Source organism: Mustelus asterias, chromosome 2, assembly GCF_964213995.1.
Source record: "Mustelus asterias chromosome 2, sMusAst1.hap1.1, whole genome shotgun sequence".
In the NCBI taxonomy this organism is placed as follows: Eukaryota; Metazoa; Chordata; class Chondrichthyes; order Carcharhiniformes; family Triakidae; genus Mustelus; species Mustelus asterias.
In genome coordinates this window covers 74251724-74279312 of record NC_135802.1, presented here as the reverse complement: position 1 = coordinate 74279312, position 27589 = coordinate 74251724, and the positions used below count along the sequence as shown (strand labels likewise).

The following is a 27589-nucleotide window of genomic DNA, read 5'->3' as shown; positions in this document are numbered from 1 at the left end:
CACCAGACCTTTCAACTCCATTTTGTTTCAAAAACAGATTGTCCATTCTCCACTTTGTTTCAAGGTCAAATGTTCATTTCAAATAAATCTGAGAGTCCATATTACCCAAGTACGAAGACTGAAACCAGGCGAGTGCAATCCCACCCAGTTGGATGACAGTGCAAGATGGTGTGGGGCATGGTGTAGTCAGATGTGTCAAACACTGAGAAGGACAAGGCAGGATAATTTACCCTTGTCACAGTCAAATAGGATGCCATTTTGTGACTTGTACTGTAGCAGGAGCAGAAACCTGATTGAATGATTCAAATATGGCCCTTGGCAAGTCTCTCAGGTCGACTGCCCTAATAATAATTCTGGGGCACCTCTTATCAAAATCACGAATGATTTCCTCTGACGATGCACTAGCAGGTAATTCTCCGACCCCGCTGTGCCGTTCATAGATCACAGCGGTCCCAGAGAATAGTGTGCAGGCCTAAAAATCCATTTTGCACCCAGCACCTAACAGTTTGCAAGTCTTCTGGCCCCTTCCTAATGGTACTAACTGGATCGCGCCCAGAAAGGGCACGAACAAAATTAGTATATTTAAAGTAGCATTTAAGTATGCATAGTCCGTTCAAATCCCAGTGCATAGAATTTGCTAGCCTCCAAGCACAGCATGATAACGGGAAGAATCACTGGTCTCCACTAGCCGAGACCTGGTGCAATGGTCGCACCCAAGGGGCTCAGGCCACTGAAATCCCTGGTTGGCTGGGGGCATGGCCGAGCAGTACCTAATTTGCATACTGGCGATGCCCAGCAATGGCCACCGGACAGGCTGGTAGTGGGCCACACCAGTGTGCCGGGGCAGTGTTGAGGGGGCTGAACTTGATTTTGGGGGGGGGGGGGGGGGAGGCTGTGTAGGGAGGGTCTAACGGAGTCTAGTGGGGCGGGGGGGGGGGGGAGTTGTGCGGGGTAAATGGTCTTGATGGTTGGGGGGGGGGGGGGGGGCATTGGGCACACAAATCACTATTCTCGTCGTTATGACAGTTCAAAATTTTTTGGGAGAATTCCGCCGTCTATCTCTCCTTCTCTGTCCCTTGATAACAATTGATATTGTCAGCTCTAATCAGTTGTCTAGTTCTTTGTGGTTAGTCTGTGTGGTTACAGTTCTACTCTCTGAACGTAGCAAGTGCATCTCCAGTAATGGCTTCTTTCATGCTGTTACATTGGTTCTTATAGAGGTTCTGAATGTCTCATGCAGCCTCCTATTTTCATTTTTATGCTGGTTCTCATGTCTGCTTTCGACGACTCAATCATCTCCGCTCTATCAAATTGCTTGATTGAAATAATGGATTGGTCACAATTTCCTTCAGCTGAAAATCGAGAAGACCAAAGGCATTGTATTGGAAACAGTCAGCTCCTTGGCCATTAGCAATGTGCGACCATTCTATGCTAGACATTAGTGCTGGATATGAGCTTTGACCTTAATACTCTGTTCATCAGCAAGTGCGCTAACTTCCATCTCTGCAACATCTGTCTCTGAAACTACATCAGCCCCTCTTTGAAAGCATTACCAATGGTTGGATATATTTGGTATACAAGATGAGAGAAGTTCATGTTAGAGAAATAAGTATTCCTGATTGGCCATGTTGGTATTTCATAATCCTTTATCAGCTGACAGCATGCCGTGTAAAACTCCCTATGCTGCGCTGCAATGATATGTTGAACTGCAATTTAGAAAATGTGCCGCCTTTTACACCAAACTGAATTATTTCTGTTTTTCACACAATCCACCTTTTTGACTGAGATTAGCCATTGGACAGTTCGGTTTTACAGACTATCTCCTGAACCTCTCCAAGCTCCCTTCACACTCAGATGCATGCATTTCAATGGTTTCAGACAGGATTGCATTCAATTGTACCTTCACAAATAAAAGAGGTACATCTGTAAATATTGTGGCATGAAGGTGGATGTCTATATCCTGTCTGTGGTTGGATTACAGACGTTTGTTTCCCTTGCAAATTGTCTCCCAAAAATTCTGAATTTTAAGTGCTTATTAATTTAAATCCTTTGAGCTGAGCCAAGCCGTTGCAATGAAGACGTCTTATCAGCAACTACAATGTTTGCTAATATTGTCCTGTCAAATCTATTTACTTCATGCAGTGTAAACAGGACATGACTGAATATATTTCGTAGGAAGACAGAGAGCCCCACAGGCTGAGACACTGGCCTTGGAAGCTAAGTTTCACCACCTGGAAATTTCTAGCTTTCTATAATTCCACTGAGCGTGTTCTGGATAAAGCCTGAGCCTCTGTTTAACACGTTTGCACCAGCCAGTTGTTAGATTAGGGTTTCCAGTTATGTGCTTATAGAACAATAATGGCAAGTATTTTAATCGATTTTCCCCCATTAACCTTTTAATCCCGCCATTACCATTGCTAGTTGTATGAATTTGAATTGGGTTTCAAGTTGTCAATAACTGACAATTAAAATGCCTGTTGGCTATTAATGAAACCTGCAGAAATATTAACACCCTTGAATTTATAAATAATTCTGCGCTCAAGTACTAAATATAATGACATTTGTTTTTGAGATTATTTATAAATTAATTCTGTAAATTTATGGCTAAATTCTTGAGAATTTCAAGATTTAACTTTGTACAAAATTAGATTCTAACTCTATCAAGCAGAGCTGGATGTGACTATTGACTTGGTTCTTTGCTGAAGATCTACTAAGCTTATTGCTAATTGCACTAAAAAATATTTTTTTTTTAAAAACGTAATGCATTTTTATTATTTTCCAACATGACTGCAAGAAAAATTAAAATTTCAATTAAAATTTTTGGTATGAGAATTTTAAAGTATAAAGAGCCCAATGATTTTTAAAAATCATGTTACTTCATACAATTAAATGTCTGAACCAATGAGATTCAGTTGTTGAGCGACATACTGATATTGAGCATGCTAATTGTAATCTAAATTTACTCAATCCATTATATAATCTGTGTTGCAATATTGTTTGAAGTGACAGAATCTGAAATTCAAAATAATTTGAGTAGCAATAGATTTTAAAAAATGTTTACAAGCAAAAGAACTGCAGTTTTTTTCTCATTTTTATTTTATTCGTGAATTTCTGGGACGTATGCATATATCGCGCAAGACAGCAAACATTTCCATAACCAGTTTGTCACTGGTAATTGCAGTGGAAGAATGAAGTCTGCAATTTACCCTACATGAGGGAAAAATTACATGAGTTGGGTTTGCGTAACTAAGCAGCATATTAAAGATTTTCTGAAAAACTACGTTGCAATAAGTGCTAGATGTTAAAGAATACTGTCTTACCAATTTAAATACGTGGATGATGCCAAAAGATTAGGTACTGTGCACTTGTTGAGACTGCATAACCTGCATTCTGCTCATTTAGCGTCATTTTGGATAAGTCAGGTTTCATGTCTAAGACCACACTTTATTGAGACTGAAGTATTCAAGTAAAAACTTTCATGAAGGCATTAAAGGCATTTAATCATTTTGTAAAATATGCATTATTTGTCATTTTAATTCCTTATTTTGAATCTTAGAAATTAAGAATTTGTTTAAAATAAGCTTTTTTTTTCAGAAAGCATTCTGGGCAATTTATGGGATCCCAGTGGCTAGATCTTAATTTCAATTTTGATTTCAATTTGCATAATATTTTGATTATAAGATAGCAATAGCTATGCTTTACATTGTGACACCGTTAGCATTTAGAATACTTACTGCAATGCTGTGTACTTTTTAATACAGATACTTAGAATAAGTTTTCAAGGAAACATGTTCCCCACATACCAAATTTCACATACATATAAATATCTTTAATCTTTCATGGGATGAATGTATCCTTGGTAAGGCCAGCATTTGTTGCCCATTCCTAAATGCCCTTGAGAAGGTGAGCCATCTTCTTAAACTGCTGCAGTCCATCTGATATAGGTGTGCAAGTACTGTTATGAAGGGAGTTCAAGGTTTTTGATCTAGTGACAGTGAAGGAAAGGAGATATGCTTCCAAATCAGGATATTGTTTGTCTTGGAAGGAACTTGAAGGTGGTGGTGTTCCCATGCATCTGCTGCCTTTGTTCTTTTAGGTGATAAGGTTTGTGAGTTTGGAAGATGCTGCCTGTGAGGGTTTGGCTCTTGTAGATGGCACCCACTAACAGCCACTGCGCACCATTGGTGAAATTAGTAAATGTTTTAAGAAGGTGGGATGCGTGTTGATCAAGCCAGCTGCTTTGCTTTGGATTGTGTCAAGCTTCTTTCATGTTGTTGGAACTGCATTCATCCAGGTAATGAAGATTAATCTATCTCATCCTGACTTGTGCCTTGTGTATGATGGCCAGGCTTTGGGGAAATCAGGAGGTGAGCCTCTGAGCTGCTCTTGTAACTGCAGTATTTATTTGGTTGATTAAGTTTAGGGTTAATAGTGACCCTCAGGATGTTGATGGTGGGAGATTCAATGATGTTAATCCTATTGAATGTCAAGGGGGAAATAGATTTTTTCTTGCTGGAGATAGTCATTGCCTGGCACTTGTGTGGCATGAATGTTAGTTGCTATTTAAACAGCCCAGCCCTGAATGTTGTCCAAGTCTTGCTGCATGTGGACAGGGACTGCTTCAGTATCTGAAGAGTACACTGATTCAACAATAAACGTCCCCCACTTCTGACCTTATAATGGAGAGAAGGTCTTTGAATCAGCTGTAGATGGTTGAGTCGAGTATCTATTTGATTTCATTGTATATTTAAGATTTCATTGGCACTGTAGGATCAACTTGGTTCTTTCACCCAATAGGTCAACTGAGAGGTGATATAGGGATTGGAGATATTAAACAATATCTGAAAAAAATAGATTTGATGTTGGCACAGAGTGATGAAGACTTGTAATAGAGTTTTAAGCCTGGGAATCTTTGCAGAAACGGTTGGATTAATTGATGGGAGAACTGTAGGATCTTTCTGGATGTGCAAGCTTGGCAGAATGGTTTTAATCTTGCAGAAAACCATTTTTCAAATACATGTCCTTGGCCTGTACAATGCACATAACTAAATGCAAGTATATAGGTTTACAAATAAATTTTAGATATGAAAAAAAACCGAATGAAATTTGTATTTAGCATGGATTTAATTTATAGATTACTATAACCGTCAGCCACTTAGAAATCATAACATTTTCAGTAGTATGCCTTGCAATTGCTATTATGATTCCTAAGCAGTTAATCATTACCTCAGCTAGTTGCTCTGTTCAAACTAGCGGAACAATTTTCTGATCAAGCTAATGTTTAAAGTAAATCTTTTTAAAATGATATGTATCAATGTATGCATTATATTCTCATGTTTCTTTTAAAGTAGCCTCTTTGAAAATTTCTGACTCACTTTTGGTGCAAGTTACCAAAGCTAAGCTCTGTATTTTAAGTAAGTTATAACTGTTTAGGAACTAGGTAATTTCATAGAATCCTACAGTGCAGGAGGAGGCCATTCAGCCCATTGAGTCTGCACCGACCACAATCCCACCCAGACCCTATCCCCATAATCCTATGCATTTATCTTAGATAGTCCCCCTGACACTAAGTGGCAATTTAGCATGACCAATCCACCTAACCACATCTTTGGACTGTGGGAGGAAACCGGAGCACCCGGAGGAACCCACGCAGACATGGGGAGAATGTGCAAACTCCACATAGACAGTGAGCCAAGCCGGGAATTGAACCCGGGTCTCTGGTGCTAGGAGGCAGTAGTGCTAATCACTGTGCCACCATGCCAGCCCAATTTAAGTGATTTCAAACAAACACCTCTTTGCTCACTGACCTATACCTGCTTACTCCTGCAACTCCTGGTTAAATTTCAAATCTTGTCCTTGCTTTCAAATTCTTCCATGGCCTGGCTTCTCCATTTCATTGGTAATTTCCTTCATCCCTACAACCGTCTGAGATATCTGCGCTCCTCTAATCCTGACATTTTGAGCATCTGCAATGGTAATTGCTCCACCATTGGTCACTGTGCCTTCAGATGCTTAGGCCCAGAGCTTTGTAATTCTATCCCTCAATATCTCCACTTTGTTTTTCTCCTTTAAGACTCTCCTTGAAACCTACCTATATGATCAAGCATTTGGTCATCTGTCTTAATATCTTTTTATGTGGCTTGGTGTCATATTTTGTTTTGTTATACTACTGTGAAATGTTTTATATAAAAAAAAGCAAAGTGCTGGAAAAACACAGCAGATCTGGCAGTGTCTGTGGAGAGAAAAACAGAGTTAATGTTTCACGTCCAATGTGACTTCTGAACTAGAATGTTATATTATGTGCTATTTCTTGGGTGGTTTCTCAGGATTGACGATAACTTGCTTTCACTCCTATTTGATGGGATCTGAAATAGTTGGTAAGTTCAATGTACAATCTGCAGACTCATGTACAGGGTAGGTGGTGCTTGAAGGGTTGGGTAGATGTGATTGGGGGTTTGTGTGCTTCCTCTGGTGCCTTGAATTCACATCTGCATTTTCCAGACAAAGTCTTTCAATGTGCTCATTCCTTCCTGAATGATTTTTCTCCATTTTGGTTGGTCACATACAAAGGCCTCCCATGAGTTGGCAGGTATGTTTGATCTCTAGGAAATCCCTTTGAGGATATCCCTAAAGCATTTCTGATGTCTTCCTGGGACCCTCCTGCTATGACTTAGTGCTGAGTTTCCTACCCAGCAAAGCGATTCATGCCTTGGTGCAGGGCAAGTTGGCTTGGTAGAGGATATTCCTGTTGGATTGCCTTTCTTGCCATCAAATCTTGATAACCTTGTGAAGGTACTACTACTAGTACTTCTCCAGTATTTTGAAATTACTAATATAAGCCTTCTAAGCCTCTGCGGCGTATAAGAGCATGGGGATCACTGCTACCTGGTAAATCGTGATCCTAGTCTCGGTCTTGTGAAAGCCTTTGACTCTCTCAATCATGAAGACATGGAGTATTCTCCAATTTGATTGTCCTTAGAAATTTGTCATCAATATCTGCGTACTCCATGAGAGACACATGCTGTGATCCTCATTGGTGCAACCATTCACAAACCCTATGTCAATGAAAATGAGTCAAACAGGGCTGTAATTTCCTCATTCCAATGCTGCATTTCAACTCAGAAAATTACCCACAAGCCTGGTGATAAACTCTGTTCTATAGACTATCTCTGATCCGAGATCTGTTCAACCGATGCCACCTTCAATCCAAAACCATTGCACAGTATGCACTCAGAAACTGAACTCCAGGTAATTGTCAATTCCTTCTCCGAAGCATACGAACGTACAAAATAGGAGCTGAAGTTGGCCATTCAGCTTCTTGAGCCTTAATCATGAGTTGTTAAGGCACTCACATGGCTGACCCTGTTCAATTCAATGTGATGCCTTCCTTTGACTCCAATTTTTTAAATGTAACCCTTGATTTAACCACCAGTGGATGATGACAAATAAATGTTCAGTGATTATTATTTTCTCTCTCCAAAGATGCTGCCAGACTTGCTGAGTTTTTCCAGCATTTTCTGTTTTTGTTTCAGTTATTAGTGTTAGAATTATATTTTTAATTGTGGAAGAAATTAATTTGGAGTACTGGAAGGATTGTAATTTTACTAAAAGGAAGGAAAGCAAGCATTTTGTTTAAATTGAACAATTCAATTTATAAACCGCAAAATCTGAGAAATTTTACAGGACAATTATGGGGATTTGGGTTGGTGGATTAAATCCATTTTCCAGTTTAGAACTGATCAGTGTTGTCATGTCTGAGAATTAGATTAATTTCAGACCTATCTCTTGGGTGCCTTCAAATCAATGTACGAAACTTCCTAATTCTAAAATCGTTGAATAAAAATATTTAAATTTAGAAAAAAAAATGCTTTTTTTCACAATGGATGAAAAGTATTTGTGCTACAGCTTCAATTGTGTGCTTTAGTGGTGGGGGATACAAAATGTAAAACGATGATGGTGTGGCAAGCTGAATTTGTTTTTTGATCGAGGTGGAGTTTCATTTCCACAAACTTAACAAGGTAAGTTCCTAGTTTCATTTGTGCTACTTTGGAAAGGCGCTGAACAACTTGGCCATTAGGGAGACAATAGCACATCTCCTGGCAACCAGATCATGAAGAGTGCTGCCAGAAAAACCTGGGAGAAGATCCCCTGCCCTCAGTTGGGGATGTTGCATGTCCAGGGAAGAAGAAGAAAAAAATTATAAATGGTTATTAAGTGCTCAAACAAGTGATTTTTACTGAGCATAAACTTATGAGATGCATTTGTTTAAAGCCATGCTCTTGTGAAAGCTGTTTCATTTTGTGCAGAATATATTTTGCTAAGCGCCATACAGCCACCTTCAGACTGCAAGGTCAAGCTGACAACTTCACACCTTTTGCGATGGAGGTCTGATATTTTAACCTGCTGCTAATGTCCTTGCAAATATTTGATTTTGTTTTCTACTTGATGGCTGACTGTTGTTGGCCATCCTAAAATGAATATGCGTTTATTTGATTTTAATTTAACAAAACCTGTTTGTCTGGTCCCATGAGCTGTTCAACTTCTATAATGCCCTTATTAGTCAGCAACACCTCCAATCACTTTACAACTCTTGGACACTTTCTAATTGGAAAATTAGATGGCAGCTTGTTGGTTTCTGATTTATGCGTGCAGTTATAACTTTACATTCTAGTTATATCAGTATTTATGTTTGATCATCACATATTTATTCCATATAGTCTCAAATAAAGTTCAATCCTAAATGTCAATTCCCAATCTATGTAAAATATAGGTAATATTGCTAGTAGCCTTGCTTAGTAAGTTAGGTACTTTGTATGTCATGCTTTGCTATTAACTGCTTTAGTGTTATATTTTTCAGGTGGTGTGCCAATGTTTATCAACTATACCTTCCAGAATCCAGTGCTGCGACATCTTACAAAGCGCCATCTGTAAGCATCTGGTAAGTTCAGTAACTGATTGAATTGTTACTGATGGGTCACTATTTTGGATGAGAAGACATTTGGCATGTAAGGGCATATCCAGGGTGATGACTACATGCTGGACCAGACAGAAAAGATATGAACAAGGATAGTACAGTATGCTAAGACAACAATTCAATGCAGCGTTAAATGTATCACACATATTTGACAATCACGCTCCCAAATTCATAACCTCTGACTAATTGCTGGAGGAAAGCAGAAAGTTGAGGCTAAACACTCCCTAACAAAAGGGCAAAAAAATCAGAGGTTTGCCGCTGACATAGTGCATAGCCAAAGAGCAAAGGGGGATATTCAAAAAAGAATAGTATGGTGTTCTGGACTACTGTTGATAGCCTAAGACTTTGATCTGTCTTTTTACTATCTCACAGGAGAAGATCCGGCAAATCGGAAGATTTGTGATACATGAGGCATCACAAATGTATGAAACCATGAATTGCCTAATTAATTTCCTGTCCATCATTTTCACATATTTTGTGGTTTTAACCTGAAATATCAGGTACATTTAATAATCAAAAACCAAAGAATATTCTGAGAATTGGATTTTCACAATTCCAAATCAGGGAGGTTCTACTGCATTCAATGTAGGAAAGGAATAACGGAAATTTGATTGGAACAAGTGAAGAACTTTCAAGGCAGTAAAGGAGGTTAGGGCGGAGGGGAAGTTGGAAAAAGGATACCTTGTAATTTGTATCTCCAGGTATTGATAAAACATACTGAGAGTTTAACATACTGGGGTTTAACATACTGGGGTTTAATTCTTCAGTGGAGCAAAATTCTGCTGCAACAGATGTAGGAGATTGGACCAGATCTCTCTCAATTTCAACCTAATTTTAACAAATAAAACTGTGAAATAAACAATGAACAAATGAAATCTTATCTACCTGCTCAACAGTAAAATAATTAAAATAAAGCACCTGTATGCTATAACAGTAACAAGAGTTTATCAAACTCATCTGTTCCAACATTTGAACTTGCTATCCAATTACTCTGCTGATATTGCATTCTATTTTCCACCTGCTTCAAATATTTACTGATTTATAGTTCTCGATGATGGTCTCCGCCTCAATTTCATCATTTACTCCTGCTCCTAATTTGTATGTTTGTATGTATGTTTGTAATTTCCTGTGTCAAGGTATTCTGCAGGCTAATAGAATATCTCCTTCGCTCTCTCCTCACTACCTTAGCACCAGTTTAAATTTATGACCCTGTTAACTAACCAGAGGACATGGCCTTTCCCTTTTGATCAATCAACTTTTTAAAAAATCACATAAATTGCTTTTTAACCTTCCCTGCTCCAATGGGAATGGTCCCAATTTCTCAAATCTTTCTTCATAGTTTCCCATTTCTGGCATCTTACACTTCCTCGCTGACCTCTCTTATTTAATATATGTAAAAATAAATAGATTGAGGCTGTAGCTTATTGAAAACCTTTGAAATCACATGTTTCCTCTGCAAAAGAGCTTCTAGTCCAAAACGCGATACAGCTGATTCATATTTGTTACAGCAACCTGAGATCGTGGAATTGGAACTGCTTTGCAAGTTATTTTAATTGATAAGGCTATCAGTACAATTTTCAGCATATTCCTTGTGTCAGTTGGTGATTTTGAAATAGAAATGTAATGAAAAGGATTCTTTTTTAACTTGCATTTATTTTTGACCTTTTGAATAAAGATTAATGGCCAAGAAAGTAATAAAGCAAATGCTTGTGACTATTTTTAGACTGAGCTATAAAGAATTGCTTATTGAGTTGCAAAAGCAATGATATGTACTTCTGAGTGCTTCTGAAATTTTAAAGTTGTCACTTTTAGCTTTGAACTGGAGTTAGTATAGGCAGCACCATTCCCTTACAGTGAGGGAATAAGTGAAATTCTGTTTTCCCACGCACAATCATCAATTTTTACTCTTATTTTTCGGGGATTGAATTCCATGATTCTGTCTGTTTTTTCCTGATGACAAAACCTGTGCCTTGTAAACTATACAAGTTGCTGCCCCCCAAACATCACGCTCACTGGTTTGTAATGATTGAATGACTCACATACCAGTCTTGTTTTATGGTACTTTTGAGAATTTTTAAGAGTATTTTGTAGATTGCTTTGTGCTTGTTTGACAATTTTGTTGTGAAATCAGTGATTTTGGTTATGAGAGACTGAAATGTATGTCTATAATACAAGTTTCTTGAAATAGTATAACAATTTATTGTGCAATGTTTGTCTAAGATTGAAGACAGAAATGGACACATTTCATATGCAAGCATAGAATTTTAAAACATCAAACAAAGAATAATCACTAACTTTTTAATTGAGGATCATAATCCCGAGCAGTGATTTATTCAATGGTCATTCTCATCAGTTTTTAGGAAGCACATTAGTGATTTAGATAGGCTGAAGGCAGACAACATTCAGAAAATAAAAGCAAAATTTTGCAGATGCTGGAGATCTGAAATGGAAATTTTAAAAATGCTGGGAACACTGAACTGGTCATTGACTTGAAGCCTTAACATGTGGAATATTCTAAGTGTGAACATTTTAGTCACACATGACCAATTTCTACCAGCAACAAAGCGAGCTATATCACTCGATCATAAATAGGAGCAGCAGTAATTGTTGATTACCAGTTACACTTAATGCCTCTAGACTTTAGCTCTTGAGTCTCTCTGCCTCTGGCATTTCCCTCATCCCCGAATCTTTGCTTGTCTTCAGCTTTCTCTCTTGGACCACTCCTTTTTAAAAAAAACCAGACAGCAGCACCTCCCACACTATTGATTTCCCTAACCAGCCAATTCCTGGATTTGAACAATCAGTTTCCAGCTGCTCCATTAATACAACATGACATTTCAATTTTTTTACTGTGACTAATGTAGCTGTTCTCAGTTACTGATTATGCTTTGCTCATTCAACTAAGTTGCATATGGCGGCAAAGGAAAAAAGGAGGTTACCTGGAAGGTGTGATCTCGGACTGTGTTGCATGCACCTTTGCTGCAGGATAAAAATAATTTGTATAAAGCTTTACTGGAAACTTTAGAAGTTGTAATGAAATTCTTTTCCATATTTTAGTGATTTACAAAGTAGCCAGTTCTGTATAGCTATTCTCAATCATTAAACTTCCATTTGTGATAGATGGAACAACACTAATTGCCTTTGAGATCATCAGTGGAGCTTTTCCTTCCCAGCAGACACACGAGAACACAACGACCTAAAGTTCCTTTCCAAGTTGCACATCATTCCAACTTGGAACTTGTAATGCCATTCCTTCATTTTCACTGTGTCAAATCCCGGAACATCCTTGCTAAAGCACTGTTGGTGTACCCACACCGCATGAACTGCAGCTATTTATAAAAGGGCTGACCATCAACTAGGTATAGGCAATAAACACTGTCTGATCAGCGACACTTGCAACCCAAAACCTAGTAAAAGAAAAATGATGCCCCTGCTCCATTTGATTCAATCTTTCTGAATACAAGTTGGATTATCCCACCGCAGAAACTCTGTTCTTACTTGAGCGCTCAGGAACTCTCTTCAGCAAGTCATTTCTAATATTTATTCTACACCAGTTGATGATTTATGTTCAGAATGTGTCTTTTTATGTCTTTTAACAGTGTGTAAGCTCCATTTTTCTGATCACTTCCCAAAGGAAACCCTAAAGAATATATAGTAAATTGTTGCTCAAACATGTTTTCTTCAAACGACATGGTATTCTAAAATGGATATTCTACTGGAAGTCAAAGGTCTTTTCACTCCTCCTTGAATAAATTTGTTAGCTAAACCATAAAACCGTCCTGATGCCTAATGCTAAAATATTGTCATTCAATCTATATCAGCTACAGGAATATAGATGAAAAGAGTACTTAGTTTCCTTCCCTCATATTTCTGATTGGATTGCTAGCAAATGTTGGTATTTGAACAAAAGTAATTTTTGCAGAAAATTATCTGTTTCATTAAATAAATCATTTTCTGTCACTCCTCAGGTGAGTGTCCACCTCCTGCCGGACAGCACTGCAGGATCAATCTTAAAAGCCGTTGGCCAACTCATAGATCCAGCCTTTATTCCCAATGAGTGCTTGTTGAATTTCCTTGCCGGGTGTTGCTACAGCCTTCTTTACTTCATACTAACTTTGGAAAGAATTGGAAAAGGAAATGCACAAAAGAGGTAATTGAAATTCTTTAGAGTTTTCTGCTAAAATTCCCCTCTATTCATGCTGATTTTGTTTGTCAACCCAGAACGTGAATTTGCTCTCACCTTTTTTTCTGCCTATTTGCTTTGTTTGTTCTTACTATTGGGAAGTAAAAAAAGTTTGTACTACATGCACAGAGCAATTTTTAAAAAAAACTCTTGTACACTGTACACTGGTTTCATTTCACAGCCTGCAACCCAATATTATTTGAGATTTATTTTGGGTAATTGTTTGCTGAAGTTTCGGCCTGGGTAAGATCTACTTTTTAAATGAGTATCTGCCCAGCTAGATTGATTGGAGGAAGTATCACTCATTTTGTTAGATCATTGTGCTACACTATTGAACATGCAATCCTTTGGGTGTGATTTAAACGGAAGACATGTCTGCCCTCCCAGGTGGATGTAAAACATTTTGTGGCATTTTTTGAAGATGAGAAGACCTGGTGTCTTGACTAACATGTATTCTGCAATCAATATGAAAATAGGTTATTTGTTCATTAATCTAATTGCTGTGTGTTGAACCACCTTCTGCTCAATTTGGCTGCCACCTTTCCCTATATTATAATAATGACAACAGTTCAAAAGTATGTCATTGACTGCGAAGTGCTTTGGAAGGCCCTGAGGTCATTAAAAACATCAAATAGTTTTTATTTCTGCAATCAAAAGATTAATGGATATTCTTTGTCACAGGCTCGTGCTAAAGCAGAGTCCATAAGGGGTATTGGATAGCTGCTTGAAAAATGACCAATTTTGGGATATGAGCAGGAAAATCAATAGACCAGGGCTAATATAGAGAAAAAACACCAGTGAGATTTGATAGGCTGAAGCACCTGTTTCTCTACTGTAACAATCTGATTTTGGATACTGTTAGCATTGGTAAAATTGGCTTACGTTTTACTATTGGCAGATTGCAGTTGAATATGCCACTGTTTTGCTTGTATTCATTAATTTTTCTGGTTATTATCTAACTAATTTCCTTTTAAATGCTGTGTATGATTTCTTTGGAAGTCAGTTGTATTTATGTATTTGACATCTGAATAATTATTTGTATTGAAAAATCTTCCTAGTATTCATGGCATGTTTCTAGGACTAGTGATTTTATGTTCCTTCTTTCTGAATCATATTATATCTCACTATTTACTCTGAGACCATTACATAATTTTTTTAATGTTTGTTAGATTCCCCTTTATATACGCCAATAAAAAGGGTTCTCTTTTTATTAACATTTTCATCAGGACTATATCCTGTCATTGAGTTTATACTGCTTCCATAATGAGGAGCCCAAATCAGCATGCCTACACTGCACTACGCTGTCTGTTCTTATCCTTTGACACTCTTGATTACTAGTTAGTGTCGGGCTATCATGACTCCGCCTATGTATTCTATACCTACGCACCTCATTCCACTTCACCTGATGAAGAAGTAGCGCTTCGAAAGCTTGTGATTTCAAATAAACCTGTTGGACTATAACCTGGTGTCATGTGACCTCATCAGGTCATACAATGTAATCGGTATCCTTACCCGTCCTTATCCACACACTCGTGAGGTCCAGAATTTCTTCTTCTGACTGGTTACTGTTGTCTGTGGTGGTCTAGTCTCCTCCCCTTTCATCTACTATCTCCTCAAAGAGTGATGTTGAGTTCAGAATATCTTCCTGTGGCTACAGGTGTGGTGCTTTGTCTATGGAGACTAATTCAAGCAGTTCCGGGCTAACTTGGGCTTCCACTGCTACTGGTCAATAAAGAAGTTGCAATGCTATGCAAGCTTCTCTGTTTCACCAAGAGCAATCTTGATTATGGATAATGTAGCATGATTAAGCTCTCTTCTCTGATATCAAAATGTGGCACCTTGCACCTTCAGTGGTCCCCCTGGATCATGAAGTCAATTTTCAGTAGTTGGAGAAATTTGGACTTCAGCCACTATATTGTATTGGAAAGGATAGACAGTGCTGCACCTGTGTCCAACTTAAATTGGTCTTGTGGCCAATGATTATGATTACAGTCCAAAAGGTATCTTTTGGATTTTGAAACTTTGCCCAAAAAAGGCACTTTGTGTTCCTCTGTATCTTCTGTTTTCTGGATACTGCATGATCTGATTGTTCTCCCTTAAATATTTGAGTAGCAGGCTTGTGGTTACGGCATACCACTTTAAAATGGCCCTGCCTCTGGCCAGTATGACACTCTGCATGTATGTCGGGGTATTCTTCAAACCTATGGGTTTTTGTACTGGGATACAATGGGAGCACTATATAATGGCGACAACTGCCTTCTCTTTGTTCTGGATCTATTTTTTATGGGTCCACTGGTATCTCTATTGCTCTTAAGCTGGACTGAGTCAGTTGTCTTAACTCCACAAAGGTTTCCCGTCACACTGGAATAAAACTCAGTTATGCTTTTGAAGCTCAGTCTGTCCCACTAATTGGACTGCCTTGGATAATGTTAGCTCTTCTCCTGACTGAGGAAAGTCAGATAAGGCTTCATCAAGGATGCCCACCGCAATACTCAAGATGGTCGTCAGTCTCTGAAACTCTCTTCCCAGAAAATGGTAGAGGCAAGGTCATTGAATGTTTTTAAGGCAAAGGTTGACTAACAGGGGAGTCAAAGTGTATAGCGGGTAAACAGAAAAGTAGTTTTGAGGCCACAATGAGATCAGCCATGTTCTCATTGAATGGCAGAGCAGGCTTAAGGCTTAGGCTCATAATTTGTATGTTGGATGGAGTTCCTCTTTTAGAGCTCGATACACACAACTATCAGTCAAATGATGCAGATCATTAATGAAAAAAATCATTGCTTATTCTGGATTCCTGAAAAAAACGATTAAATCTTGCCAGGTCTACGATGATGATCCTCTAAAGTCTACAATATGAATTGATGTGCGATTAATTCACTCGGGAGGCTGGATCGTACCCGGGAAATAAAGGCTTTTATTAGCAATAAGAATGGAGCATACTGCTTAACAATACAATCCCAGACTAAAGGGTCACTGGGAAGTGCAGTGACCTTTATACTCCTATAGGAAGGCGGAGCCAACCGGAGTGTACCACAGAACAATACCAACAGGTGGAACACCCCAACCCTAACCCCAACAGTAACAAGAGTAACCAATGTACAAGTACCCATAGTGATAACCATCTATGGTTCAGTACCCATAGTGGTAACCATCTATGGTTCACCACATTCACCCCTCCTTTAAAAACAAAGGCCGGTGGGGCAAAAACACAGTACGAACTGTCCATATATTCACAAGTTCAGTCGTATCGGAGGGCCGCACCGTTTCTGCGACCTCCTCAACACTGGCGGTAGCGCCGGTTCTGGTGACCATGATGACCCTTTCTCCAAGGCGGTGTCCAATGACTCCTCCAGTTCCTCACGGACGGGTGGACCTCGAGGTGACGACAATCTCCTGGACTCAGGCAAGCCCCGAGGTGGCGACAATCTCCTGGACTCAGGCAAGCTGTGCACGGGAGTAAGAGGATTAAGTGGTGGTCCCGATACTGCCCGCGCTGTGTCAGGAACATAGAACATAGAACATAGAACATTACAGCGCAGAACAGGCCCTTCGGCCCACGATGTTGCACCGACCAGTTAAAAAAAAAACTGTGACCCTCCAACCTAAACCAATTTCTTTTCGTCCATGAACCTATCTACGGATCTCTTAAACGCCCCCAAACTAGGCGCATTTACTACTGATGCTGGCAGGGCATTCCAATCCCTCACCACCCTCTGGGTAAAGAACCTACCCCTGACATCGGTTCTATAACTACCCCCCCTCAATTTAAAGCCATGCCCCCTCGTGCTGGATTTCTCCATCAGAGGAAAAAGGCTATCACTATCCACCCTATCTAAACCTCTAATCATCTTATATGTTTCAATAAGATCCCCTCTTAGCCGCCGCCTTTCCAGCGAAAACAATCCCAAATCCCTCAGCCTCTCCTCATAGGATCTCCCCTCCATACCAGGCAACATCCTGGTAAACCTCCTCTGCACCCTCTCCAAAGCCTCCACATCCTTCCTGTAATGTGGGGACCAGAACTGCACACAGTACTCCAAGTGCGGCCGCACCAGAGTTGTGTACAGTTGCAACATAACGCTACGACTCCTAAATTCAATCCCCCTACCAATAAACGCCAAGACACCATATGCCTTCTTAACAACCTTATCTACTTGATTCCCAACTTTCAGGGATCTATGCACACATACACCTAGATCCCTCTGCTCCTCCACACTATTCAAAGTCCTCCCGTTAGCCCTATACTCAACACATCTGTTATTCCTACCAAAGTGAATTACCTCACACTTCTCCGCATTAAACTCCATCCGCCACCTCTCGGCCCAACTTTGCAACCTGTCTAAGTCTTCCTGCAAACTACGACACCCTTCCTCACTGTCTACCACACCACCGACTTTGGTGTCATCAGCAAATTTGCTAATCCACCCAACTATACCCTCATCCAGATCATTAATAAATATTACAAACAGCAGTGGCCCCAAAACAGATCCCTGAGGTACACCACTTGTAACCGCACTCCATGATGAATATTTACTATCAACCACCACCCTCTGTTTCCTATCCGCTAGCCAATTCCTGATCCAATTTCCTAGATCACCCCCAATCCCATACATCTGCATTTTCTGCAGAAGCCTACCATGGTGAACCTTATCAAACGCCTTACTAAAATCCATATATACCACGTCCACTGCCTTGCCCCCATCCACCTCCTTGGTCACTTTCTCAAAAAACTCAATAAGGTTAGTAAGGCACGACCTACCTGCCACAAAACCATGCTGACTATCACCTATCAATTCATTACTCTCCAAATAACTATAAATCCTATCCCTTATAATTTTTTCCAACATCTTGCCGACAACAGAAGTGAGACTCACCGGTCTATAATTCCCGGGGAAGTCTCTGTTCCCCTTCTTAAACAATGGGACAACATTCGCTAACCTCCAATCTTCTGGTACTATACCAGAGGCCAACGACGACCTGAAGATCAGAGCCAGAGGAGGGGAGATAAAGGGCAAGGGGTCCCTAACCAGGGGTGCGGGAGCGACGGGGGTTTCCAGGTCCCCTGCAGGCGCCAGATCTCGGATAGAGACCGTGTCCTCTCGCCCGTCAGGATATGCCACATAGGCATATTGAGGGTTGGCGTGGAGGAGATGGACCTGTTCAACCAAAGGGTCGGACTTGCGGGTCCTAACATGCCGCCGCAGGAGGACAGGTCCTGAGTACGTCAACCAAGACGGCAGTGAGGTCCCAGAGGAAGACTTCCTCGGGAAGGTAAACATCTGCTCATGTGGGGTAGCGTTGGTTGCCGTACACAGGAGGGACCGGATTGAATGGAGCGCATCAGAAAGTACCTCTTGCCAACGGGAGACTGGAAGACCCTTAGACCTCAACGCCAGTAAGACAGCCTTCCAGACTGTAGCGTTTTCTCTTTCGACCTGCCCGTTACCCCTGGTGTTGTAACTCGTAGTCCTACTTGAGGCAATCCCTTTAGAGAGCAGGTATTGCCTCAAGTCGTCGCTCATAAACGACGAACCCCTATCACTGTGGATATAACTGGGGTAACCAAACAGGGTGAAAAGATCCCGCAAGGCTTCGATAACCGTGGCAGCGGTCATGTCTGAACAGGGAATGGCAAAAGGGAATCGGAAGTACTCGTCAACCACGTTGAGGAAGTACACATTCTGATCTGTCGAAGGAAGGGGGCCCTTGAAATCAACACTCAGTCGTTCAAAAGGGCGAGTGGCCTTAATGAGGTGTGCCCTGTCAGGTCGGTAGAAGTGCGGCTTGCATTCAGCACATACCTGGCAGCTTCGAGTTATCGACCTGACATCCTCTACGGAGTAGGGCAGATTCCGGGCCTTTACAAAATGGAAGAGCCGAGTGATCCCCGGATGGCAGAAATCATTGTGGAGGGCCTGTAGCCGGTCCTCCTGCACACTGGCACATGTTCCACGCGACAGGGCATCTGAGGGCTCATTGAGCTTCCCCGGACGGTACATGATATAATAGTTGTAGGTGGAGAGTTCGATTCTCCACTTCAAGATTTTATCATTTTTGATCTTACCCCTTAACGTGTTGTTGAACATGAATGCCACGGACCGCTGGTCCGTGAGCAGGGTAAATCGTTTTCCAGCCAAGTAATGGCGCCAATGCCGGACGGCCTCCACAATGGCCTGAGCCGTTTTTTCCACAGCGGAGTGCCGAATTTCAGGGCCTTGGAGGGTGCGAGAGAAAAAGGCGACGGGCCTGCCCGCCTGGTTAAGTGTGGCGGCCAGGGCGAAATCAGATACATCACTCTCCACCTGAAAGGGGATGGACTCATCAACAGCGTGCATCGTGGCTTTCGCGATGTCAGCTTTTATCCCTTCAAAGGCTAAGTGAGCCTCTGCTGCCAGGGGAAAAGAGGTAGACTTGATGAGCGGACGGGCTTTGTCCGCATAATTGGGAACCCACTGTGCGTAATACGAAAAGAAGACTAAGCATCTTCTCAGTGCTTTGACGCTAGTGGGTAGGGGAAGTTCAAGGAGGGGACACATACGGTCTGGATCAGGGCCAAGAACCCCGTTTTCCACCACGTATCCGAGAATTGCTAGGCGGCGCTTGCTGAATACACACTTCTCCCTGTTATAGGTCAGATTCAGGCGAGACGCAGTGCGTAAAAACTTTAGGAGGTTGGCATCGTGGTCCTGCTGGTCATGGCCGCAGATAGTGACGTTGTTCAGGTACGGGAAGGTAGCCCGTAGCCCGTTTTGGTCCACCATTCGGTCCATTGCACGCTGGAAGACCGAGGCCCCATTAGTGACACCAAAGGGGACCCTTAAGAAGTGGTAGAGACGACCATCCGCCTCAAAGGCCGTATATTTTCGGTCCTCTGGGCAAATGGGGAGCTGGTGATAGGCTGACTTCAAGTCGATGGTGGAGAATACCCGGTACTGCGCAATTGGATTGACCATGTCAGATATGCGCGGGAGAGGGTACGCGTCCAGCTGCGTGTACCTATTAATGGTCTGACTATAGTCTATGACCATCCGGGGCTTGTCTCCAGTTTTAACCACCACGACTTGTGCTCTCCATGGGCTAGTGCTCGGTTGAATGACCCCTTCCCTGAGGAGCCGCTGAACCTCAGATCGAATAAAGATCCGATCCTCAGCGCTGTAACGCCTGCTCTTAGTTGCGATGGGCTTGCAGCCTGGCACGAGATTTTCAAATAAAGACGGCGGGGTGATTCTGAGTGTCGAGAGACTGCATGTGGAGCGCGCTGGGCAATTTGGAGGCTGCTGTTCTCCCACAAAGTGGAGGGAGTGGCCCATCGTACTGCAGGGTCACACTCCTCAGATGGACCATAAAGTCTAGTCCCAGGAGTACTGGAGCGCAAAGGTGCGGTAACACGAGAAGCCTGAAGTTCTCATAAACTGTGCCCCGCACCGTTAGGTTTACCACGCAGCTCCCAAGAACGGTAACAGATCGGGACCTCGATGCCATAGAAATTGTCTGTCTGGCAGTCTGTACTCGGAGACAGCACCGTTTCACGGTGTCTGGATGAATGAAACTCTCCGTGCTCCCGCTGTCAAACAGACAATGTATCAGGCGTCCGTTTACCTCTATGTCCATCATGGACTTGTCGAGTCTGTGAGGCTTGGCCTGGTCCAGGATGATTGACGCCACCGTTGAATCTTGAGTGCAAGTGCAGTCAGCTGAGATGGTCGATGATGATGACCCCTGCTGGTCGTCTGCGGTCGGTGTCGACCAAAATGGCTGCGCCCATGGATCGCATGTGGTCGATGGCGTTGAAAGTGGCGGCACTCGCAGATCGCACGTGTCTTGCGTCGTCGTCCTCAGGAATGGCGGCGCTCGTGAATCGCACGTAGTTGAAGACCTCGATGAAGCCGGAGACGAGGAGACAGATCCTGGAAACACTTCAACCAATGGTCGAAAGTGTTCAACGCTCCAGCGGCACGCGGATCTAAGGTAAGCCGATCGGGTTTTAACATTTGCTCCATGGTTTTTTTTTTCAAACAAAATTATTGCTAATAAAATTGATGCACGATTAATTCACTCGGGAGGCTGGATCGTACCCGGGAAATAAAGGCTTTTATTAGCAATAAGAATGGAGCATACTGCTTAACAATACAATCCCAGACTAAAGGGTCACTGGGAAGTGCAGTGACCTTTATACTCCTATAGGAAGGCGGAGCCAACCGGAGTGTACCACAGAACAATACCAACAGGTGGAACACCCCAACAGTAACAAGAGTAACCTATGTACAAGTACCCATAGTGATAACCATCTATGGTTCAGTACCCATAGTGGTAACCATCTATGGTTCACCACAGAATCAAAAGCCTTAATAACCTCATCATATGTTGTTGAGTCCTTAAGACATCATGTTGTACTGTTGTCTGTGCTGTTGCAATGGAATAGAGGAATGTACCATCCTGTTCTTCATCAGGAATTTGAACTAATTAAAGTGGTTCTATACTTGCTGATTTTGTAATACCTGTTTTTCAAGTTTGCTGCTTGGTTGGGATCTTCCATGTGGTCAAAGAGGTTAGGTAGTGGTAGGGCTTTTACCATGATTGTCTGTTCATTTGCTTGGTTTAAAAATTCACATCTTTGTTTTCAAAGCTCTCCTTGTCTTGTCTATCCTATCTCTGTAACCTCTTCCAGTCCTGTAACTCTTCTCCAGTTCTGACCTCTTGCATATCCCCAATTTTAATCTTTTCACCATTGTCTTTGGCTGCCTGGACTCTTAAGCTCCTCCCTGAATCTCTCTTCCTCTCTGTATCTCTTTTCTCCTATACAATGTCCCTCAAAACCTACCTCTCTGACCGTGCTTTTAGTCATCTGTCCTCGTGTCTTATGTGGCTCAGTGTCAAATTTTGTTCTATAACAATCCTCTGAAATAGCTTGCGACATTTTACTATATTAAAGGTCCTGAAAGATTTTGGAGAGTTACAAAGGAAATTTAAAAGCAAATAGGAGGAGTGAGCAATTGAACATGCAGTTGGAAAATTGGTGTAGGAGAGATTCTGGGGAAGGTAGTATCTGTCCAAGATACTAACAGGAGCGGGTGGGACTAATATGCTCTCAAGGAGATTTGCTTATGTTGTTGTGGAGAGTTTAAACTAGCTTGTCAAAGGGATGGGAGCCAAAGGGGTTGCTCAAATTGCAAAAAAGTAAAGCTGATAACAAAATGCAAAAGTAGTAAAGCAGGCAAAACAAAAGTCAGCTTGACTTAGAATGCTGAATAGTGTTAAAAAGACAAAGTTAAGAGCACTCACCCTGAATGCACACAACAACAAGCTAGATTTTAAAAGCACAAGTAGAGGTAAATGGGTGCGATCTAATTGCCGTTATGGAAACATGGCCACAGGGAGGCTGGGAACTGAATATCCAAGGATATTCAACATTTAGGAAGGAGAGGCAAAAAGGAAAGGGGTGGTGTCGTGCTGAAAATATGGAATGGGACCAGTATATTAGTAAGAGAGGATTCCAGATCATAACAAAATGTGGAATCTGTTTGGGTGGAAATAAGAAACAGCAAGGGGCAGCAAACATTGGTCACAATTGTTTATAGGCCACCAGACAGTAGTGGTAGTATGGGGCATGATATCAATCGGGAGATTAGAGAAGCAAGGGATTTATTTGGAAAAAACTGGAAAAATGACATTGAATAGTTACTTATAGACAGTTCATGATTCCATTTTTATAGGACTCAGCAATTTGACTTTCAGTTAACCAATAGATACCTTGTTGAATTAAAGTAAAATTGAGGAATCTTGTTCACTGCTGCAGCGTGTTTCACTCAGCACCTCAGTGGTGGCGGAATAATGAAAATTTTTTGGCATTAAGTGGGGGGTCGTTGAAGACTTGCTTTTAAATAAAGAATGCCTTGCCGTGTGACCCAGGTCCACATTTGTTGAACTCAATCTTTAGGGGGTTATTGGTATGGTAACTGTGTCAGTGCACTTGCTGTCCATGCTCCATATGTACATAGGAATGAGGATTGTCAATTATTGCTGTGTAAAGACTCCCAGCTGAAATTAAGAATGAACTTAGTCCGCTCTTTATATTTGTATGAAAGCATTGAGAATTTGTTTCTGAAGGAAACTCAAATATTCTTTACTGATCAATCACCCAAAAGAAATGCCATTGATCAATGAACCTTGATTTTTAAAAAAAACAATTCTAATTGTTGTGGTACATTGGAGAAATCTATAGATAGGTTCTGCGTTTCTGTTAATAAATGTTTTATTTCTCTCTGAAGCATTTCTAAGACAATTACTTGTAAATGAGATCACAGGAGACAAGATGTTTGCTACACTGTCAAATGTGATTTGTGTCCATTTGTTTCCTGACCCACAGCTAGATAGAGCAATATCATCTTCAATAATCTGATCACGTTTATCAGCAGTGAATTCTTTAGGCTTTTACAGAATCCTCATAAAGTGTTCTATTGTTCAAATAAAAAAGGTTTTGTTGTTGAATTCTCAGAAGTTGAATTAACTATTTGAATACAGAGTATTCTTAGTTTGCAACAGGTTTGTTAGAGTTTGCAAAATGGGTTAAATGTTCAAACGGATTTTGGTACGTGCTAGTAACCAATTTCCAAGATGAAATGTAACCCACAGTAGTACTGAGTTTTTTTCTTCTTGGAATGAGAATATTGCTGGCAAGGTCAGTATTTATTTCCCTTGAGAAGGTGATGAAAAGCCACTGCAGTCCATGGGGCATGGTTACGCTATTAGGGAGGACATTCCAGGATTTAGATACAGTGAATGAATGGCCATATATTTCCAAGTCAGGGTGGTGTGTCACTTGCAGGAGAACTTGCAGGTGGCATGGTCCAATGTATTTGCAGCCCTTGTTCTTCCAGATGCGAAAGGTCACAAGTTTGGAAGTTAATGTTGAAGGAGCTTTGGTGAGTTACTGTGGTGCATCTATGTAGATTGCTGCCACTATACACCGGTGGTGGAGCAGGTCAGAGAGTGGGAATTCGGTAGCGTGTAACTCACCACCTATCTCCTAAAGCATGTCCACCAGCTACAAGGCACGTCAGGACATTTATAGAAATGTCTATGGGGGATTTTCACAGTAACTTCACTGCAGTTTTAATGTAAGCCTACTTGTGACACTAATAAATAAACTTTAAAAATTGAATACTTTCTATTCCTCTAGATGAGGGCAGTTCCAATTGCACTTAAGACAAAACAAATATTTAAGGTGAATGGAGTGCCGATTAAGCAGGCTGTTTTGTCTTGGATGGTAATAAGATCACATACTGATTCAATTTTACCACTTCACTTTTGTATTCTATTCCTTTAGATATAAAAAGTAGATTCACTTTTCTCATCTTTTTTTCTAATTGTGACGTATTTACAATTTTTTTGCAGGGAATTGCTGTGGGGATCATGTCTTGCCGCATTGGTCCGCATCCCCCGCTTGCTGCGACTGATGTTGCAGAGTCTGCAAATAAATGGTACCTGCCAAGAGGAACTTCCTGTTATCGCACAGATCCTTCGCCTCCTGCTTCAGCAAGCACAGCTTAGGCAGCACATGGTAGCAAATGCAGCGCTGGTGCAACAGGTCATACAGGATATCACGGTACTATAGCCTTTCTTCAAGTTATTCCAAGAGCATCAAACTCTGGTGCTTTTATGAATAAATGTCAATATTTTTAATTCTCCCTATTTATTTCACAATTCTTCCAGATATTGTAAATACTTTTCAGAAGAGTTGCTGGATCCATCAACTTGAAACATTTCAGCTTCACTTACTGGCAGTTTTGCTAATCCAATAGTATGTCTGAGACTGAAATAAATTCATGGTGGTTTAAAGATATTTTGTACAATGCAGATGAAGTTGTATTGTGGGTGTTTTATTCTTGTACAATCTCCATTATTCAAAATGTTCACATTTAAAATGAGTAGTCACTTTTATCAGCCGTAATTTAGTGCATTAAAGTTAATTTCTAAAATGTTGCTTGTTTTATTTCAGGGAAAGATGGCTATGCTTTATGACATTCTCTTTCATTAAAACCACTTCTGTATCCAGTCCTTTCCTCTAGTTTTGCAAACTTTGAAGTGCTCCACTCTGATCATGCTGAATTCGCAATCCTTCAGGTTTTACATTTCAGCCGTGGTGCTGTAAAGACAATGGCATTTTCTGCCAGTCTTTGCCTCTCTCTCCATATCTCCTCTCCCCTATTCCCATTCTCTTTGTTTCTGACACAGCTGGAGCCATTTTACCTACACTTAATCTGCCGGTAACTTGGCCTTTCCTGTGGATAGCAGTGCCCAATTCTCCTCCTTTATGTTGAAATAGGAGGGTAGTTGTAACTGTGTGCAGAAAGGGCTGTTTATTTTTTAAAAATTATAAAAGATTCATCTCTTTCGCCCCTCCCCACCCCAAATTTAAAAACATACAACTCCAAAAGGATTGTTTAAAAAGATTCCAGAGGAGGGAAAGTGTTAACAATCCATTGATTACTCAGCTCTGAGGTTCTGTCTCTTCAACTCAGGGTAAAGTGCTTTTTTTTGCCCTTACATTCGCCTATCTCCCTCCCATGTTCACTGTTCCAGCTCCTCTAATTATAGTTTTCTGCCTGTGCTGTTCTTCCAATCATAGATTCTGTCTCTGAATCAGCGAGGGAGGGAGCTAAGGGAGATAGATTCTGTCTCTCTCAGGCTATGATTGGAGCAGCAGTTCCTCACAGGTTCTGTCTCTTCCACATTCGCTGTTCCTGTAATCAAATTCTGCATATTTTCCCAATTTTAATGAGATACATAACTACAATTGTTCATCCATGGAGGAGCCATAATGTAGTTATATTGTACAGGGGTGACCTTTCTTGATTTTTTTATCCAAGTACCATATTACTTTGTATTATGCTTTTGTTTTTTTTGTGGAATACTTGTGAATTTTTGAGGGTAAATTTACATGTCACCCCTGTGTATTTTGAACTCTGCTCTGGATGAAATGTTAGTACAGTGAACTTTCTGGAGAAGCAGGGTAAACTGTCAGCAACTTTGTGTTTCTATGGCTAACTGCCTACATGCCAGAAATTAGTCAGTTACTTTTTAATAATAATGAGTGCTGATAGTCTATTATTTTTACAGCAAAATCTGGGTCAACAGTCTCTTGTGAATCATGAAATGCATTCAGATCTCAGTAATAACTTTCTAAACTGTGGCAAGAGAAGTTAGTTGCTTTGGGATTTTTTTATCTGTGGGGTCAAACATTTTAAATATCCAGATCTTGTAGAAATAGTTGACTTGAAACTATATGCAAACCTGTTTATTAATATATAAAATATATATTAATAAAAATAGTAATTAAATATACTTAAGGAACTATTTTCCCCCTAATTTGTTTATAATATACCATGCACATGACAGACTTGTCTCTGCCGCAGACACAAGAACATTTTTGTATCTGTTTGGTTTTTAAAAAAAAAATCCTTTTGCAGTGGTTTTGTGATTTATTGTCAAAAAACAGTTTAGGATTTTCAACCTTTCTCTTAATGAGCAAATGCCTTCCATTTATCTATAAATTGGTTATGTTGCACCAGTGAGAAAACAGTTGCCCTCCCCACTGTCACCACCAATAAAACATGTACATGGCAATAAATAGTGAGTGAACAAAATTTTTTCCAGTACCACTGTTTAATAATTATAAGCTTTGTTGCTCAATATTTGCTGATGCCTTGCAGCAAGGTATGTAGAAGTTGGAAATATATTTATCCAACATTTACAATAGGGTGCCTGGAAGAGTGTCACATCTAACTGTGAGGTGCATTCATTAACATTTATGCATGTGATTAACAAAGTGCATTTTTTAATATCCTATGTAGCATTAATTTGAATTCACCTTTATGATTTATGCGCATCAGGGGTTAGGTAACGTAGCTGGTGGTGATCCATGCCTTTGGCTACTACTATTTAGCTCCGAAGACTGGGTTTCATTTGAACCAGGAGGAAGCGATGAGTGGATTTTATTTCCAGCAGCTGTTGAGGATCACAGTTGCCTCCCATTTCATGCGCTTTTGTCTTATTTAAATTTGAAGCCGAAACACTGGCATCAATTTGAAAACTTGGGACTGAAAGAGAGGAGATAAAGTGTGTTTTCATTCTTGGGAAACCTGGATTTATATATTCTTTGATATTTCCCAGAGACTCTTGAATTACTTTTAGAAAGCAAAGTAAAACTGTCTCAAAATAAGTTAAAATATTTTAAAGTTGCTTAGTACTGTAAAGATTAGGTCCTGCAATTGAGTTAAAAATAATTTCTATGATAAAATTAGATTGTACAAGCATTGCTTGGTGTTATATCCTGAACCCCTTAATTATTTTTGAACTAACTAATTTCTCAGTTATAATTGTAAATGCCACATTGATGGAGCAAAATGCACTTTATATGAGATTAAAATTGA

The 27589-nt window shown here is 40.6% G+C and overlaps 1 protein-coding gene across 4 annotated transcripts in view; it reads left to right on the top strand.

Annotated features, from left to right (window-relative positions):
- tex10 (testis expressed 10) overlaps positions 1-27589 on the top strand; it is a 115490-nt gene that overhangs the window by 85505 nt on the left and 2396 nt on the right. For all 4 annotated transcript variants that reach the window (XM_078237272.1, XM_078237279.1, XM_078237255.1 and 1 more), the window contains exons 12-14: positions 8858-8938; positions 12943-13124; positions 24552-24762. In XM_078237272.1, the coding sequence (XP_078093398.1) occupies positions 8858-8938; positions 12943-13124; positions 24552-24762 (474 nt within the window). The remainder of the gene's footprint in view (positions 1-8857; positions 8939-12942; positions 13125-24551; positions 24763-27589) is intronic.